Below are 19,771 nucleotides of genomic sequence, written 5' to 3'. Positions count from 1 at the left end.
GAGTTTTACGAAAGATAGAATTAATTGAGTATTTTTTTATAACTTTATAATGATGGAAGATGAAATACAGTTTTAGGTTTAGGGTGAAATAATTAAAGAATAATAAAAGAAGATAGAGAAGTATGTGAAAAAGGTGAAATGTAGGAGAGTAGGTAGTTTTTCTGTGATTTATTTAAGGGCGCATATAAAAAGGGGTCTGATAAATTCGCGGGAAAAACTACCTAATCCACGAGATTTATAGTGATAGGACCAACGAACCCCTAATATTTACCAAACCAATTATGGGAAGTAGTCTGACATTTGGGGGCCACTTTACTTTTACTTTCGCATAGGCATAGATTCCAAGAGCAAGTAACTTTTGTTTGCCTTGATTTTTTATACTATGAGTATTATTTGTGTAAATAAGTCTACTAAAAAAATATCCAACCGATTTAGATTAAATGGCAAAAAAAGGTGAAAAAGCAATTATGCGAAATGAGCAATGATATGCAAAATAAGGTAGACATAAGCGATCAGTGAATGGAGATTTTTTATACTACGGGTATTATTTGTGTAAAACATCTGTGCAAAATAAGGTAGAAATAAGCGATGAAGGTGAATGTTGGTGATGGTCTGGGTAGGATGGAGGAGGGCAATGATGCTGAACAAAGAAGAAGACTTGGGTTAGATGGAAGGAGACGATCAGTGAAGGGATGAAAGGGGAGGATTTGGGTTAATAGATGGAAAGGAATGAATTAATTATGAAAGTTTGGGTGAAAAAATGATTTGGGTTGGGATTGATTTGGGATCTGGGTTATTAATAGATGGAATGTGAAATTGGTCTCGGATTATGGTTTAAGTTTAACCACGTTGTTTTGACATTTTCTTCTTTTCTTTTTTTTTTTTATACATTTCGTTTTTCTTTTTTTAAATTAAACAATGTAATGGACTAATGCCTAATTTTGGGCCCCTGTCCAGAGGACCGAAATGCATAGGTCTTGGGTCGCCCATGTCTTTCAATTCCATAGATGTTTGTTTCGGAGTCTTTGATTTTTTTCCAAATGATCTTCATTTTTTAGAGGTTTTTTTATGGTCGCTAGATATTATTTATTATTTCCCCGATCTTTTCTACCGCACTCAAATCTTTACCCATTCTTTTCCAGACTTTTCGAAACCTTTTCCATGCTAATTCCACCTCATGCTTCCTCTCACCATAGCTACTGCTCTTCTTTCTGATTTTAGGGGATTTTTTTTTTATCTTTTGATTATAGGGGAATTTTTTTTCAGAATTTTAGGAATTATTTTGAAGTTCTACGGACAAATTATTGGTAAAAAAAGGCTCAAGTGATAAGTGGCAATGGCAACAATAATATATATCATATATATAGTACATGAAGCGTGTGTTATATGTACGATGTATTGGATTGGTAAAAAATAAAAGGTTAAAAAATTTTGCGCGTGAATTTGGATTTTTTGAATGGTACATAATATTTTTTAAAAATAGAATCTTTATTAATTTCGTTTATGTTAATTTCATTCTTAGTTGACATGTAGAAAGCAAAATCATGTTCAATGATCGTGGTATAAATTACTAGCGGATCTACATATATGACTTGAATTTTGACACTTGTAATATAATTTATTTATCGTGTATATCAACCTTTTTTTTTTGCTAATTTTATTTTTCGCTCTAAATTCATATAGTTGTTATGTTGTAGCGACTATGATTATGTTTATCTACAATGTTTTTTGTTTGTATAATGATTTCTCAAGTTATTTAGTTGTACATTGTGTTTAGTTTATGTTTAACGACAAATATTTGCATATCCAATATAAATATAACTTTCGACAATTTATACTATAGAAAACATTGTTTTCACTTATTAAAAATGTAAAATTTGCTTGACAACCGAGGTTATAACATATACGTTATTACATATATTACCGGTCGAATTTGTTACATTTATTTGAAATTGAACATTAAAATGTTATTTTGTTTGTCACCAAAATATATGTTGTACAATTATGTACAACATTAACATTTTTACATTTCAATGTATGTAGCAAAAGACAACAAAAATATCAACAAATTTAAGATTAATAAGGGTACAAATAAGACAACAACAATTATAACAATAATCGTGGTAAAATACTAATAAATATAGCAATATTCGTTGCAAAATACTAATAATCTATGCAAAAGTTTAGTAAATTGGTTATATACATAACATAATTATACTTTGACGATATATTATGACAATATACGTATTAATTAATATAAACTTTTTTTACGAGATCATTTTATCATCACGTACAACTGCGATCACAAATCCGGGTAATTTCGTGAGCTCGGCATCATCGACATCATCATGAACTCCAAATTGTTGTTCATCATCGTGAGCTCCAAATTGTTGTTGTTGAGTTGATGATTGTCCACCATCAAATATTTTGAGAAGGTCGGTAATTTGGGTAGCTAAGAGTGGAATGACGTTAACCTTTTGAAGTAATTCATAGACATTGGTTACGTGCATATTACCATACCTTTGCGAGTGGGAGATTAATAAACCAAATCGATCGTTAATTCCAATTAGCTTCGACTCCATTTCTTTCAATTCCTTAGAAATTAGTTTCGGAGTCTTTGATTTCTTCCAAATGCTTTTTATTTTTGAGAGTTTTTTTGACGATCTCGAGATATCATTTATCTTCTTTTCAATCTTTCCTACCGTTTTCAAATCTTTACCCATTTTTTCGCTGATTTTTCGGAGCCTACTCCAAGCTGATTCCGCCTCATGCTGCCTCATACCGCTACTGCTCTCCCTTCTGCTCCCCCTTTGGCTCCGGCTTCTAGCCTACCTCTCCATCGTAGAGAAAAAAGGAGTTTCACGGGGAAGATTGAAAATTAATTGAAGTATTTTTTTATAATTTTGTAACCGATGGAAAAACAATTTTAGGTTTATGGTGAAATAATTAAATATTAAAGAATAATAAAAGAAGAGGGCGTATGAGAAAAGGGGAACTGTGGGAATGTGGGAGTGTAGACGGTTTTTCTGTGATTTATTTAAGGGTGCACTTTATTTTTGCATAGGTATAGATTCCAAGAGCAAATAACTTTTGTTTGCCTTAATGTTTTATACTACGGGTATTATTTATGTAATAAAGTACCCAAAAAAATAATCAACCAATTTAGATTAAATTACAAAAGAAGGTGAAAAAGAAATTGTGCGAAATGGGCAATGATGTGCAAAATAAGGTAGACATAAGCAATCAGTGAAGGGAGCTTTTTATACTTCAGGTATTATTTGTGTAAAACAATTGTGCAAAATAAGAAGACTTAGGTTAGATGAAGGATGAAAGATGAGGATTTAGGTTAATTGATAGAAAAGAATGAATTAATTATGGAAGTTTGGGAGGAAATAATGATTTGGGTTGGGATTGATTTGGGAGATGGAATGTTGGGATTGTGAATTATAACCACGTCGTTTTGGCTTTTTTTTTTTTTATTACAATTTTCGTTTTTCTTTTTTAAATTTCAGTTAATGTTTAAATTACGATGTTAACTTGGTGGTTACGGCTTTCGCTTAAAATGTTGCAATCTTTATATTAAATCATTAAAATTATAAAATTATGATGTTTATAATTTATTGGTAATTAAAACAAAATTACGATGGTTAAATTTTAACCAACAGATACAAACAGTGCTAAAATTCAAAGATACACAAAAAAATATCTCAAACAAATATTAATGGTTATCTGATCAAGTGATGACTGTCAATTGCCAAAGATATTAATTGAAACGTGTGTGATTAATTGTTAAAAGAAACCTTTACAATTGTACAACATAAGCCTGATGGAATTAACATAGATGAAAATGTGATATAGTAGTCCCTTTCAAGAGTATGACAAAACAAATACGTAGTACTCCTTATTTATAATGCAATTGCATGTAAGGTTTGTACAAACTTCAGGAAGCATTGACCATTCATATTGGGGATGAGAATGACTTGTGATTACTCAGTATATTACAAAAGTTATTTTAGACGGTCTGAAATAAAACGAATTAAATATCGCCATTTTTTTTTAATAAAGTGTAACTATTTAATGACAAAATGTTTTAATTAGAGTTGTCCCTTTTTACCATGAAAATGATGATAACTTTTTATCCGAAGATAGTAACATTTTATTGTAAAATACCTACATTTGGCCTTTCATCCTCTAAAAAAAGAATTTGTGATGAAGTTTCATGTTTTCCATCTTCGAGGACTCTTGTTTGTCCTGAAATATGGACATTTCTGTTTACATTAAGTCTTCTTATTTGTGATCGGATACACGCTACAATTCTTAAAAATGTCGTTAACGTGACTATTTGCTAATATGTGAGGTTTGGGATAATTGCTGATATCTTTAAAACAAAAAAAAACCTAAGTGACTACTATTGTTTATAAATAACAATAAACAAGTAATGGGCAATTAATATCTAAAATTATGGATGTAACTATTCATGAAGTAAAAAGGATAAGCATATGCCAATTTGCTGAATAAATTAGATCTTGTGTTCTTCTATGCCTCGACTTCCTAGCCTCATTCCATATTGATGGTGTTAAAATATCGGTTTTAATCTTGTTTCCGAAACTAGTTTACCACTTATATATTAGTGCGTCATGGTAACTACAAATGCAACAATATGCGTCCATGCACAATTACACATACCTATGGTAAAATCGCACACACTAGTTATACCGAGTATGTAAAAAGGATATTATTGCTCACACTTTGTAAGATTGTAAGATTTCTCCTATAGTCACGCGCTCTTACTCTATGTACACGATGTCACGATACCTTGCTGCATATCGCTCACGTTTTACTATATATTTTAGATAAAGTACATGCGAATCATGTCCACCTCACAAATTTTCATGAGGGTGTGAGCTGAACTAACTGCCAAAGGGTGGGGCTTACAATAATGAGTGATGACTAAGGGCATTAGCAATAGATAAACCCAAGAAGTTTGTTCTCATGCCACATAAACTATGATACAAACCTATCTACCTACAAACCTTATCCCAACAATAGATAAACCTTTTCAAGGTTCATAACGTGGCCCACACATATTATTCCTCCTCTCACACTCTCTTTCTACAAATCCGTATACTACCTAGTAACCATTCCCAACAACAAAACTCAACACCCATGCCTAGCAATAGGAGGTTTGTTGACAAACTTGAAAAATAGAGGACATGTCATCGTACAAACCCGTTGATAAACCTCTATTGCTAGTGCCCTAATGACATGTCATTCACTCATTCCCGAAGAATGCAAAGGAATTCACAAGTGCAATTAATTCACAATATTCCTGAGTCAATGTCGTTGCACCTGTAATTATAAAAGAGCAAATAATTCACAATATAATTCGTACATTGCCTTTGAAAAAGCATTACACTAGAGTATATGTGTTCCTGGAATCTGGCTTCCTGTAGTTTTGCATTTGACCATTCCCAGGCAGTGGTTGCGATAATTAGGTCGCGACCCGATTTTACTCTTAATCTCACCTTATTAATCTTGACCCATTTTCACGTCCCAAGCAGAAGGTCGCGACCTAGGTCATCAACCCAATCATTTTTCACCTTCCAACCCTTTTTGTTTTGTTTACAACCAATAATAATGTGACACCTATTGGGTCACCAATTGACCTAATAAAGTCAAGAGCAACCAAAGAGGTCACAAATTGACCTCTTTCACCAAAAGGTCACAAAGAGGTCACAATAATCTCATGCTTAATTATTAGTTAAGGCGACCCAACAATGTCACGACCTCCCTCGTGACCTTGCTTGGGGATCACATGGAACGCATTAGAGCAACACCCAATTTTAGCCTACGCATTGTCATTCACACGTCATTGTTGTCCTTTACTCCGTATTATTCTTTTTTCGGCTAACCACATACACTACAATACACGGACAAATTTCATTTACTAGAAGTAATTTTCATAATTTGCTCCTTTTAAATAGAATATAAACTTAATTTTACAAAATTTTAAAAAGTATAAAGTATACCAATATTCCAAATTTTATATATAAATATGAAAATACACCATAATACCTTCACATAACCCATAACCTTAGAAAGAAAAAAATTTCTACAGAGATGGATGCATTTTAACCTTTTAGGAAACATTGCAAATATATCACAGAGACAGACAAACAATTCATTCAATATACGAGTTAATGATTGAGCGAGATGCTAGAGAGAGTATAAAGCATAATAATGTTTTTTATACTTTTGGGTAAAGATTAAAGAATAAAATCTATGATCTTGTACATATATTAATGTTTTATTGTTTTTTTTTTTTGTTAATCTTATCATCTGAAACAAATATGAGCAAAGTAATTATATACAAATCTCAAGTAAGAAATATAATCATCAAAATTTACTCACATAGTCACTTAAAATGATAAGTAAAAGAAAATTACAAACTTCTAAAATTTCCATGTACAGTACGTTAATTGTCATTGTTTCCATGCAATTTAGATGAAAATGATTAAAGGCGTGGGTCATTGATTTCACACTTTCTAAAACCCTTCTAAATGTCTAAACTTTGGAAATTCACTCACAAATGAACAGTAGAGCAGTAACAAACGTGCAAGGCATGTGATGCACAATGTTCTTTCTCTTTTTTACTTCTGCTATTGTTTCACTCTCTCTCTATTCAGTTATTCATCGATTTCTTCATTGATGACCGCCTCTCTCCCTCTTCTTCTACTACTGATTCTCCATCTCTCTTCATTCCTTCTCCATCTCTCTTCATTTCTTCATTTTTAATTTGCATCATCAACATTGTAATCGCCTTAATTTCAAATTCGACCATTGTTGATCGATTGATTTGAAGGTTGGTTCACTTTCTTCTTCTTCTGGAAATATTATTGTGTAAATCTCTCCTCCTAACATCATAACCTAACCTAATTTTTTTACTCATTTTTCACAATTAATCATTTAAGTTCCGTACGAACTTCAAAGAGGTTGTAGATCTGAACTTCTTGGTGTAGCCGATTACAACTATATCGGTGAGTGTATTCGGTATTGATTTTGTTTGATAGGTAAGGTGTTATTCATCTGCCATTGTATTTTTTTTGTTATTTATATAAATTTGTTCATGGTGTATTTATCTATGAAATTTATTTAAGGAAACACTAAAGTATTTAAGATTAATAAGAGTACAAATAAGACAACAACAATTATAACAATAATCGTGATAAAATACTAATAAATATAGCAATATTCGTTGCAAAATACTAATAATCTATGCAAAAGTTTAGTAAATTGGTCATATACATAACATAATTATACTTTGACGATATATTATGACAATATACGTATTAATTAATAGAAATTTTTTTTACGAGATCATTTTATCATCACGTACCACTGCGATCACAAATCCGGGTAATTTCGTGAGCTCGGCATCATCGACATCATCATGAGCTACAAATTGTTGTTCATCATCGTGAGCTCCAAATTGTTGTTGTTGAGTTGATGATTGTCCACCATCAAATATTTTGAGAAGGTCGGTAATTTGGGTAGCTAAGAGTGGAATGACGTTAACCTTTTGAAGTAATTCATAGACATTGGTTACGTGCATATTACCATACCTTTGCGAGTGGGAGATCAATAAACCAAATTGATCGTTAATTCCAATTAGTTTCGACTCCATCTCTTTCAATTCCTTAGAAATTTGTTTCGGAGTCTTTGATTTCTTCCAAATGCTTTTTATTTTTGAGAGTTTTTTTGACGATCTCGAGATATCATTTATCTTCTTTTCAATCTTTTACCCATTTTTTCGCGGATTTTTCGGAGCCTACTCCAAGCTAATTCTGCCTCATGCTGCCTCATACCGCTACTGCTCTCCCTTCTGCTCCCCCTTCTGCTCCAGCTTCTAGCCCACCCCTTCATGGTATCTTTTCTTTTCTATCTTTTGATTTGATTTTAGGAGATTTTTTCAGAATTGTAGGGATTATTATGAAGTGTGTGTAATGGATTCACTATAATCATTTTTTTTGAGAAATTTTTAAGCAGCACAGAAACAAACGTGAAATGCTAGTATTTTAGGTCTTGTATTTTTTTTGGTCTTACTTCGACTCTGAAAATATGCTTCATTTATGTATGTTGGGAAAATGCAATCACGTGTTCAAGTTTAATAATACTTCAGAGTTCAGTTATATTTTTTTTTTACCTTGTCTCACATTTTTACTACTCGGAAACTTTTGTGATGGCTAATGTAATGTAGTACCATAACTTGTAATCCCTTAAATATAAAAGCTAAAACATTTAAGATGATCTTATTGGTTCCTAAAATTTAGGACATGGAAAAGCAAATTCTATTTTTTTTTTTTGAAACCCACGTTCATAAGCACATTTAATTAACTCACTTTCTTACTTTTAATTCTCTCTCCTATTTTCCATATTAATTATTAATGAACTCTATATTATACGGAGTATGATAATAAGATGATATTATATAGTTAAAAAGTACAATCCCCTATATATAAATCAACTTTAGATCCATCACCTTTAAATTAGCCAAGAAATATAAAAGTATTCAACAACTTATTCAAATTGAATTATTCATTATTATTATAATGACAGTAGGCTTTCATAGTGTAAAATATGAAGTAAATATAGGTAATTCAATTCAATGCATAATTTGAAACAAAACTTTAGATCCACTGAAGTGGATAAATAATTACTAAATGACAACTTATTTTTATGTAATCATGTTGAGAATTTCAGTCATTAAGAAACAATTTTCTAACACAATTTCAAAAATATTTTAAATTAAAAATACGTTTGATACACTAATTTTATATCCAAAAACATTTTAAACAACATAAATGTATAGAGTTACTGAAGTAGACAAATTAAATCGTCACTTCGTATATTTTGATGAAACCACAACTTAACATAAAAAGTAAGAAAAAAAAAATCAATGGATTAGTCTACTTACATAATTTTTTCAAATGATTAGTTCCAAGTAACTTCATAAATGACGATCTAATTAGATAGAAATTAAGTTGATGTTAAGGTTAGATTAGTGATAATTTGTATGAGCAATTAAAAACGAACTATGCGCTGATTTGGAGTTATTTTAATAGTGGTAAATGAGGTGGAGAAAATAAGTGATAATTTTGTATGCAAATTAACGGAGCCATTTAGAAGACAAATATGATAATTTGTCAAGAATGAAAGGGTGCTGTGTAGGTGAAAGATTTAGAGGAGGATAAAATAGTGTTAAGGGGTTTTTTTAGGGGAATATTATGGGTAAGTATTTGGATAACCCGTATTTAATTTATCATAAATTGTTATATAAGATCACTTTATGTGTAAAACAAGTCCAATTATAAAAAGCCCAATAAAATTAATTGATAAATTTGTAAAAATTTGTTTTATTTTGACAACCTAATGTTTTATAATGATAACTTACCTATTTAAATGTGTCAGTATTACTCATAAGATATCGAGTTCAAAATAATATTAAAATACAAATACAATTTATTGATTAGTTTAAGTCATTTTTCTATTGGACCAGTCCTATATTATAGGACGGTCTTATAGAAAAATTGTTGTTAATTTATTAATATTTGAACTTATGGGGTGGTGGGTTGGGCAAATCCACAGGTTGATACACAATCCAAATTTGAAGACATTAAAAATATATGGGTTGATGACAAATAAGATTAGAATGGATGTTGCAAGTTTTATGAGGGTGGGTATGGCTATATATTACAACTAATTTAAATAAAGCAATGTATGCGAGACATTTTAAGTTAAAACGGTTTCAACTTAAGATTAATTGTATAAGTTGTATTGGATTTGGTCTTATGATAAAAGTTTTGTCGACGGTTTTGCATTTTTTTTATGGGTCCAATTAGTGTATATTATTGAGCATATGATTCATGTACATATTAACGTATATGGCTATTGTTGTTTCAAATATTTATAATTTTATTAGATGTTTTTTATTATTTGTAAATTTCTAAATTTGTTGGTTTATATTGTTTAGAATTCGAAATTAAACAGTTTATACCAATATTTTTATTAACAATTTAATAAAGAAACTTGTGGAATTTTACACGGCTCTAACATAATCTCGAAATAATAAAAGATTTATGATAGTAGTAATTTGGTTTAAATTAATATAGATAAAGTTTTAAATATATCTAATTATCATATTAATTAACATATTTCAAATGTTATAATAAAAAATCTACCCGTGCATTTTTTGCACGGGATTAAAACTAGTAGTTGTAATTCACTCAAACTCGTCTTTGATATGCTCTATTTTCATGCACAAATTCTCATTTGTAATAGGTATATTCATCGCAAGTTTGTGACGGATTAGAAACTGCTCATGTAGATAAATAAGACAACGTCATTCTGTTTTGTCTTTTCTACCCACATGAATAGTAGTTAACCCAAAAGTTTATGACGGATATGTCTCTTTCAAGAGTATGACAAAAGAAATACGTATTAGGAGTATTATTTATGATGCAAGTAAGGTTTGTACAAACTCTGGGAGCATTGACCATTTATATTGGAGGATGAAAATGACTCGTGAGTTATTACTATATTAAACTACGAAGTTGTTTCAGACGGTCTGAAATAAAAATAATTAAATATCGCCATTTTTTAATAAAATGTAATTATTTAATGACAAAATAATTAGAGTTGTCACTTTTTACTATAAAAATGATGATTACATTTATCCGAAAATAGTAACATTTTATCGTAAAATGCCTACAGTTGGCCTTTCCTCGGGTCGGGTCATTTCGGTCAAATGATGTATCGGGTTGGGTCGGAATTGGGTCGGGTCATTATCGGGTCCGGTTACTTTATCACATTACTTCAATTTTTGACCATTAAATTTAGTTTTTAAGCATTATTTGGTTTAATTACTTCAGTATTAAGTCAAACATCTTATCTTTATTTATTCAGAAGACAACACTCAATCCAGGAAGCGCCACCTCATTAATTCAGCCTTTTCTTTTTGAAATTCGTGTTATGGTGGGACCCGTTAGTGTGCAAAGGAGTATATTTCTTCAGAATTCCGCCAATACAAATATTCTACAAATTCCGTTGTAGAACAAATACTATGAAATAATGTTATACATTCTAAATAAATCAAATTAGTGGCATATAAGCGGTATGAATTACAAATCGGAATAAATGAAAATAATACTATGAATTATACATTCCGAATAATTTGATAAAACTATATTTATACATATGCAATAAATTTACTGACAACGAGTCCAAAGCGATAATAGCCCAAGCTTTACACTTTGATTTTATTTGTATACGGATTATTAATTTTATTTTAACAATTCAAAATTTTATGATAAATACGGCATCTTTGAATTTGTTAGTTAAAAATAAGAAATATTTAATTATCAAAACAAAATACGAAATATTATTTATCGATCCATGTACTTCATTGTATATGGGCTTACTAGCACACACTAATTTCACCAATAAATCATATAAGCTTTGACATTCTGATGTTACACTAAGCCGTGTTAAAGTAGATAATTAAATTATATTTCTTTATTTTTATGTATGCAATTCTACGTTATTTCCTTTTAAACCATTGCATTTGAACACGTATTTGAAACAAGTGTAAACATTAATTATGTAGATCGCCGATTTAGACCAACTAGATAATTACAATAGAAATGCAAAAAAAAAAAAAAAAAAAAATCATCGAAAATCATTAATACCGGCCCAAATACATACCCGTGCAATTTTGCACGGGTTTAAAACTAGTAACAATCTAATTAGAAAATCACTTTCATTTTGATCAATATTAAGTTTAATAATTGTTGGTTTATCAATTTATTCAGGTCGGTATCGGGTTCGGGTCAATATCGGGTTCAGGTCTGGGTCTAGGTCGGGTTCGGGTCACTGGTCATCGGGTCATGTCGGGTTACGAGTCATCATCGGGTCGGTTTCGATTTCGGGTTGCAACATTCTCGGATCGGGTCGAGTTTGTTCGGTTTCGGATCGGGTCAAACTTGCCAGCTCTACGTCTATGTACACGATGTCACGACACCTTGTTACACAGCGGTCACGTTTTACTATTTTCATGAGGGTCGGGACTCACAATAATGAGTAATGACTAATGAATGACATGTCATTCACTCATTCCTGAAGAATATAAAGGAATTCAAAAGTGCGATTAATTCACAATATACCTGACTCAATGTGGTCGCACCTGTAAATCTGTAACTATAAAAGAGAATATACCTTGCCTTTGAAAAAGCATTACGCGATGACTTTGGAACCTAAAATCAATGAACAAAATAAATATAGGGTGTCTAACTAAAATAAACCCGGGTAAAAAAATTATTTGGAACTACCGCAAAGGTTTGAGAGACGTCTCGAAACCACAATGTTGCCCACACAAGTTCGAACCGGTCATTACGGGGTGTGTCGTGGTGATCGGTGTATGCTTGTGTTTATATCTGTGCTTTATAGAGTGATGTGCATGTTGTGGTTTGAGATGAAATGGCATGAGTTGGCCTTATGTGTTGTGGAATAGTCTAGATGATAATATGACATGATTAGTAGTGCTGATATCTTTGAAAAAAAAAACTGAGTGACTATTATTGTTTATAAATTAGGGTGCTTAAGTCCCTTAACTTTTACAAAAGGTGAGATTCAACTCCTTAAGTTTTAATTGAGGTGATTAGGCCCTTTAACTTTTACAAAAGTTGAAATTAAGCCCATATCAAAATCTCATGAGAAATTCATTTTCTCTTATTGTAAAAAACAAAATTAGTTATGTTTTATTTAAAAAAAAAAAACGGATTTTTTAAATGTAAATAAAATTATGTTTTTAAATTCTGAAAAAAATGGAAAAATGTATTTTATTTTATGTTTTTTGAGAAAAAAACATTTTTGTATTTAAACATTTTTTGTTACCTAAGAAAACTTTAGACAATTAAAACAGCCATATACGGAGTATTTTTTAGAGTATTCATTTTTTTTTTCAAAAAAAAATTATATACTGTATATTTTTTAAATAATTGTTAACAATAAAATATTTAGTTCTTTTATAAAATTTAAATATTTTTTTCTATCAAATAATTTAAAATCTTTTCTAATTGATGTTAATTCAATTTCGATTATGATTTTTTTTGTTAATTTTTTTTTTTTTAATTTTGATTGTATATTTTGTAAGAAGTATATTCAATTTTACTTTTTTATATATGATATACTGAATTTCTCATGAGATTTTGGGCAAGGAGTTTAATTTCACCTTTTATATAACTTATGAGGCTTAATCACTATAATTTAGACTTATGGGATTTAATTTTACAATTAGACAAAATAATGAGGCTCAATTAACACTTTCGCCAATAAACAAGTAATGGACAATTAATATATAAAATTATGGATGCACAAATGCAAGTCAATCTATTCATCAAGTAAACAGGATAAACATATGCCAATCGGAAATAAAAATGGAAAGGGTAATGATAGAAAATGCCACATGATACCATCGGAAATAAAAACGAAAAGGGAAGTGATAAAAAAATGTGACTGTTCAATTAAAGATTGATAGACCACTCAATTTAATAGAATTACGGTGTAATTAATACCTGAATACCATTAATCAAATGAGATAAATCGCATATATCATTAATAAAATTCATTGAATAGATAATTAGAAACTAACTAATGTCCTTATCTATACGCGAAAGTGGTAATTAGGCCCCTTAACTTTGTTCAATTGTGAAATTAGGCCCCATAAGTTTTATTTGGAGCAATCAAGCCCCTTAAGTTTCACCAAAAGTGACATTCAACCCCATTTTTATAATTTTCACCAAATTCTTATATTAAAATCACTTTTGATACAATTTATCAAATATAAAATATTTCTTTTATAATTTTAGAACTTTTATACTTATATTAAATATTGAGAATTGTTTTATTTTGAATTTTATAGTATATAGACATTTTATTATATATGTATGAATATTATATAAATTATAAACAATCTACTAAATATGTATATAAAAGTGCTATTCAATGATTAATAAATTATGTAGAAATTCGTAAAGTTGCAATTAGTAATTTTTAATTATATAATAACTTTTTTAATACTAATATAAAATGTTTTTAATTACAATTCTTGTGAAAATTATAAAAATGAGTTCAATTTCACTTTTGGTGAAACTTAAGGGGCTTGATTGCTCCAAATAAAACTTATGGGACCTAATTTCACAATTGAACAAAGTTAAGAGTTTAATTACCATTTTTGCTTTATACATAGAGTATAGACTACTAATAATCTGGAGAATAAAAAATAAAAGACGGAAAATACTAAAGAACCCTTGGTCTCATATTAATGTGTATCAATCAATTGACTGAAACTGTTGTAGTGGTTGTGCCTGATTATATACACAATAAATTTGGTGGTTTTCATATCGCTTGATTAACCCGAGTGAAATTTATGGGCTGGATGATCATCATCATCAACTTGTGATTCTTTACTCTCGTCCAAATCAGATTTAAGGGCATTGTCGTTTTCACATGGTTCAATCTGACTTTGACTTGAGCTTAAAAGTGGCTCTCACATTGGATGAATAGATTGATTACGGCGTATTCCTAGAAAAAAAATTATCATATTACAGTACATAACTATAACTAAGGCAACGGAGGAGCAAGAAAGAAACCCCTCTCGAGTGAACCATCCTTGGCTTTGTCACAATACAAGCAATATTCATGATTTGGGTGGAAAATGACAGAACGTGGAGGTCTCCCTTCCTCACCTGCCACAATAGAATCCAATAAATAAATTCAATTCAATTCGCAAATAAAACTCAAATTATCAAGAGGTGGGGAAGAATTAAAAGGATGACTTTACATACCATGGTAGTACGGCTGGTTAACCACAAGGGCACAGTGAGTGACTATCTCAGGATCACCGGTTACAAACTCAACAAAAAAAAGCTCAGCCGGAACATAGAAAGGAGCGGTCTTTTGGCGAGCAAAGAAATTGAAATGAAAACAATAACCGTACGTGCTTGAGAAGCTAGGGACTAACTGTGATGCAAAATCCACGAATTCATAGTCCAAACCCTATCAAAACAGAAAAACAAATTACGAGATAAGTCAAATTACAATAATAAAAACTAAATAAGAGAAGAAGAAGAATTATAGTAAGTATACCATGTTGGACCTGACATAGCCCAAAGCAAGATTTTCGCATAAACCTCTAACATCCATAAACCTGGTCTCTTTCAGTTCAGAGGGTCCTTGTTCAAACATTTTAGGAAGCAACACATTGAGAATATAATCAAACTTCTTATTAGAAGTTTCTTCATCATCACTGCAATCCAATAAAACCCAAATTATGTAAAATCAGTATCAACAACCAACAACATCAACATCATAAGCAAATAATAATAATAATAATAATAATAATAATAATAATAATAATAATAATAATAATAATAATAATATTGGAATGCTGCGTGGGGACCATCAAGGTATAAAAATTAAAAAAAAAAAAAAAGTTAACACAAGGAGAAAACATACACATGATGAGGATTGGGATTAATAGGATTTATCATCGACATGCTCTATTGTGTGTATTATATTAATACAAACGAGGGATACAATCAACTATATTTATACATCAAAATCCCTAGCTAACTCCTACCATAATATTAGGTACACAATATATTTACCATATATTTATACATCAAAATCCCTAGCTAACTCCTACCATAATATTAGGTACACAATATATTTACCATATTCTACCCTTATTTATCTCATCTTTTAATTTTCCAATTTCATCTCCTCCGTTATTAACTAAATAACTAAATCCCATAACTTAAAATCTCCACACGTGAGCGACACGAAACGGTAACTTGAGTCAAATTTTCCGTTTCACACCCTTAATTGTAAAATTTAAGTATTTGAAGTATGGAATTTACATAATGATTTATGATTCGGGTTTTTCTAACGTGTGCCCTTAGGGCACACATTAAGAAGGCATAAAAGGAAATATTCTTACGATAATTTCATGATAAACTTAGAGATTAACTCATTATTGCCATTTTTAATAAAATTATCCTGAGAATCTTTCCTTATATGACTTCTTAATGTGTATCCTTAGGGCACACGTTAGAAAAACCCTTATGACTAATACAACAAAATTTCCAGATTTTTCAATTGAATAAACATCCTTTATTGATTCTATATATTATTACAACAATTCAAGTAAATGAGTTTAAAATTAAAGACAATAATTAATTGTTGTTGTTGTTGTCGCCGTAATCGTTGTTAAGGAAATGTTAAATTGAGAATTCCGGTGAATGTAGTGAATCCTTATGTTTGATAAGGATTAGGATTAGGGTTAGGATGTTAGTGGTACATGGGTAATTTCGTAAGGGTGTTAATGGTATAAGGGAATTTAGTAATTATATGGTTAATCTCAAATATGGCAAGACTAACAAGTCTTATCTTACAATTATATGGTTAATCTTCAGTTTTGCACCTACATCTTGTGATCCAGATGACTTCCCTGCCTAAAAGCGTCAGCTGCAAAACTAAGAGCTTGTTGGTATACAGTTTCAGAAGTTAAAAAGGGAGGCGAAATGGAGTCTGCAAAACTGAATTTCTCTATTCCCTCCAATACATAGGTCTAGTCTGGGCAAGTCAAATGTAATAATGATAGACATCACAATTCTTAATCCACGGTACAATTAAAAAAACATCCTCATTATTATTACAACTCCATTGTTAAGCATCACATCTCCATAATTAAATTATCATATTACATAACTATAACTAAGGCAACGGAGGAGCAAGAAAGAAGCCTCTCTCGAGTGAACCATCCTTGGCTTTGTCACAATACAAGCAATATTCATGATTTGGGTGGAAAATGACACAATGTGGAGGTCTCTCTTCGTCACCTGCCACAACAGAATCCAATAAATAAATATTCAATTCAATTCGCAAATAAAACTCAAATTATCAAGAGGAGGAGGGGACGAATTAAAAGGATGACTTTACATACCAAGGTAGTACGGCTGGTCAACCACAGGGGCACAGTGGGTGACTATCTGAGGATCACCGTTTGCAACCTCAACAAAAAAAAGCTCAGCTTGAACATAGGAAGGAACGGCCTTTTGGCGAGCAAAGAAATTGAAATGAAAACAATAACCGTACACGCTTGAGTAGCTGGGGACTAACTGTGATGCTAAATCTACGAATTCATAGTCCAAACCCTATCAAAACACAAAAACAAATTACGAGATAAATCAAATTACAATAATAAAAACTAAACAAGAGAAGAAGAAGAATTATAGTAAGTATACCATGTTGGACCTGACATAGCCCAAAGCAAGATTTTCGCATAAACCTCTAACATCCATAAACCTGGTCTCTTTCGGTTCAGGGGGTCCTTGTTCAAACATTTTAGGAAGCCACACATTGAGAAAATAACGAGCTTTCTTGTCAAACGTTTCTTTATCATTACTGCAATCCAATAAAACCAAAATTATGTAAAATCAGTATCAACAACCAACAACATCAACATCCTAAAGAAGTGATAATGATAATAATAAAAATAATAACAATACTAACATCGTCGGAAGGTTGCGTGGGAGCCATTGGTTGGGGTCCATGGGAGAAAATTTGATAAGATTTGTTAGGGTTATATATGCTCCGTATTTCTCAAGGCAAGTCTTAATAACATAATAACACACAAATTTACATACCCGTAGTATATATATATATATATATATATATATATATATATATATATATATATATATATATATATAGAGTTAGGATCTAGAGAGTCTAGCTTCTTAGGGTGAGTCCGTCCTACCATCTTAAACCGTCGGATCTCTAAAGATCAACGAATCAGATTGATTAAAAATATGGATGACGCGGCTAATACCATATAAGCATATGTGATGTTGTTGCCTCTCATTCTAAAAATATTACTTTCTCTCTCTTCATTTTTTCTCTCACATCTTTTCTTGTGTGGTTCATGTCCTCTCCGTCTTCACTATTTTTCGCATTATTTACAGAAGAAATTAACCAAAAAAATTCATTAATCATCAAGCTCTTCTCACAATCAAGCTCTATGATCCTATTTCAAGCCGATTAACAACCGATCCATTCAGGTATGTTACAAAAGAATTGAGAAATCTAACACATCTAATTCAATTGAAATCTCAGTAACAAATTTATTCGTTACGGATATAGATCTTCGAAAATATACCAGTTTAATTATAAGTTTATTTATATTAATTTGTTTGCATTTGGATCTTTTTATGCTTCGATTTGCTTATTGTCGGATTACATCAAGTTTTCGTGTTATTGACTTGGTGACTTTTCACTCATTGCGACGAGATGAGAGAAAGTTTTATGGAATTAGGCTAGGATTTCAGTTTTGAACGACAATTTAAATCTAGAACTTTGAATATGATGTATATTCTTATGGAAATTAACTTGTTTTGATCTTAACTTTGCTGTAATCATATTCTGTTTTATTTTTTTGTGATCGGCTTGCAATTTTAAGTCACGATGACTATTGAAGTTGCGATATTGGCGGAATTGGAGTTCTTATGAACAATTATATCACAAAAATATCATCCGTGTTGCAGTAATGACATAAGTGTGTTACCATAACTGTGTAATAGTGTTACAGTAATGGTATGGTTGTGTTTTTCTGGAATTACTGTTTTCTTTACAGAGTTTGGAATTGTTAAAAGTAGTTCTACTTCGTCAAGGATTAATGGTTAGTAATGTATATATATGTGTACATTTGTCTTGTGTCTTAGAGTGGATTCTAGTAGTGTTGGTATTCTACTTCGTGTCATTAAAAGTTGACCGTGTTACAGTAACGACATACGTGTGTTACCATAACAGTGTAATTGTGTTACAGTAATGGTATGGTTGCGTTTTTCAATTATCAGGTGCAAGGAGGGTTGCTACAACGTCAGAGTCACCTGAGTTTAGGGTTTCATACAGGGATAACACTACCTCTTTATTGGAGTTTTGGGACTTCAGGTCTTGATTTAAGTGTGTTATTGTAACGATTTTTTCTGTTACACTAATATTATATGTGTGTTATTATAATAGTTTAGCTGTGTTACTAATTGTATATTTGTGTCATATAATGGTATTAGACTATTATTGTGTTAGTATAATGGTAAAGTTGTTTCATGGAGTCACACAAGTTAAACCATATAATCACTCTCTTATCCTTATGTGCTGAGTGTAGTCAATGCTTGAAAAATTGCCCCATCTGCCGAACTCCTTTTCCTAAGAATGGGAATATACTTCGAGAGTGTGCTTTATGAAGTGATCTCGTGATAGCATTTCTGTTAGACGAGGTGATTAGCACCAAGTGGAAGTATGAGTGTCCATGTATTCTCAACCTCTTATTCACCCTCTTCTTGCACAGGCTGCCAATATATACAATTGTGTCATGTAAAAGTATAGGTTCGTATCGAATCTCATATATATCCTTGTTAATTTGTGAAACCCGTGGCTTCTTGTTATGTGAGTAATGTAGGAGCACCAAGGAACATAATATATTGTTAAAGGCTATTAGCTCAAAATGGGAGAGCAATGTGCAAACTTGCACAAAAGTATGGGTTCGAATCCCATATAGCCTAGTTAATTTAAGAATGGAGTGATTGACTTCTCATGCGGTAACGACATGTATAAGCAAGTGTCATAGCACTGAAGCGCTTAAAGGTTTGCTGGTGGG

The 19,771-nt window shown here is 31.1% G+C and overlaps 2 protein-coding genes across 2 annotated transcripts; both read right to left on the bottom strand.

Annotated features, from left to right (window-relative positions):
* Positions 1 to 14,501: 14,501 nt before the first annotated feature.
* LOC141609419 (uncharacterized) lies at positions 14,502 to 15,628 on the bottom strand. The gene is made up of 4 exons (XM_074428469.1): positions 15,571 to 15,628; positions 15,202 to 15,361; positions 14,901 to 15,111; positions 14,502 to 14,801 (listed from the first exon to the last, which is right to left on the bottom strand). The coding sequence occupies exons 1-4, from the start codon at positions 15,609 to 15,611 to the stop codon at positions 14,677 to 14,679; spliced, it is 537 nt and encodes a 178-aa protein (XP_074284570.1). The 5' UTR covers positions 15,612 to 15,628; the 3' UTR covers positions 14,502 to 14,676.
* A 1,072-nt stretch (positions 15,629 to 16,700) lies between these two features.
* Positions 16,701 to 17,712, bottom strand: LOC141609418 (uncharacterized). Its single transcript, XM_074428468.1, has 4 exons — positions 17,629 to 17,712; positions 17,361 to 17,520; positions 17,060 to 17,270; positions 16,701 to 16,955 (listed from the first exon to the last, which is right to left on the bottom strand). The coding sequence occupies exons 1-4, from the start codon at positions 17,667 to 17,669 to the stop codon at positions 16,831 to 16,833; spliced, it is 537 nt and encodes a 178-aa protein (XP_074284569.1). The 5' UTR covers positions 17,670 to 17,712; the 3' UTR covers positions 16,701 to 16,830.
* Positions 17,713 to 19,771: the final 2,059 nt, after the last annotated feature.

Source organism: Silene latifolia, chromosome 10, assembly GCF_048544455.1.
Source record: "Silene latifolia isolate original U9 population chromosome 10, ASM4854445v1, whole genome shotgun sequence".
Lineage (NCBI taxonomy): Eukaryota > Viridiplantae > Streptophyta > Magnoliopsida > Caryophyllales > Caryophyllaceae > Silene > Silene latifolia.
This window is presented reverse-complemented; position numbering and strand designations above follow the sequence as displayed.

Coding starts and splice junctions, on each gene's coding strand:
- LOC141609418 (XM_074428468.1), bottom strand. CDS start 17,669: ATGGACCCCAACCAATGGCTCCCACGCAACCTTCCGACGAT. Junction 17,271..17,360: donor GCTATGTCAGGTCCAACATG/GTATACTTACTA, acceptor GTGTTTTGATAG/GGTTTGGACTATGAATTCGT. Junction 16,956..17,059: donor TGACCAGCCGTACTACCTTG/GTATGTAAAGTC, acceptor CTGTTGTGGCAG/GTGACGAAGAGAGACCTCCA.
- LOC141609419 (XM_074428469.1), bottom strand. CDS start 15,611: ATGTCGATGATAAATCCTATTAATCCCAATCCTCATCATGT. Junction 15,362..15,570: donor AATCCCAATCCTCATCATGT/GTATGTTTTCTC, acceptor ATTGGATTGCAG/TGATGATGAAGAAACTTCTA. Junction 14,802..14,900: donor TAACCAGCCGTACTACCATG/GTATGTAAAGTC, acceptor CTATTGTGGCAG/GTGAGGAAGGGAGACCTCCA.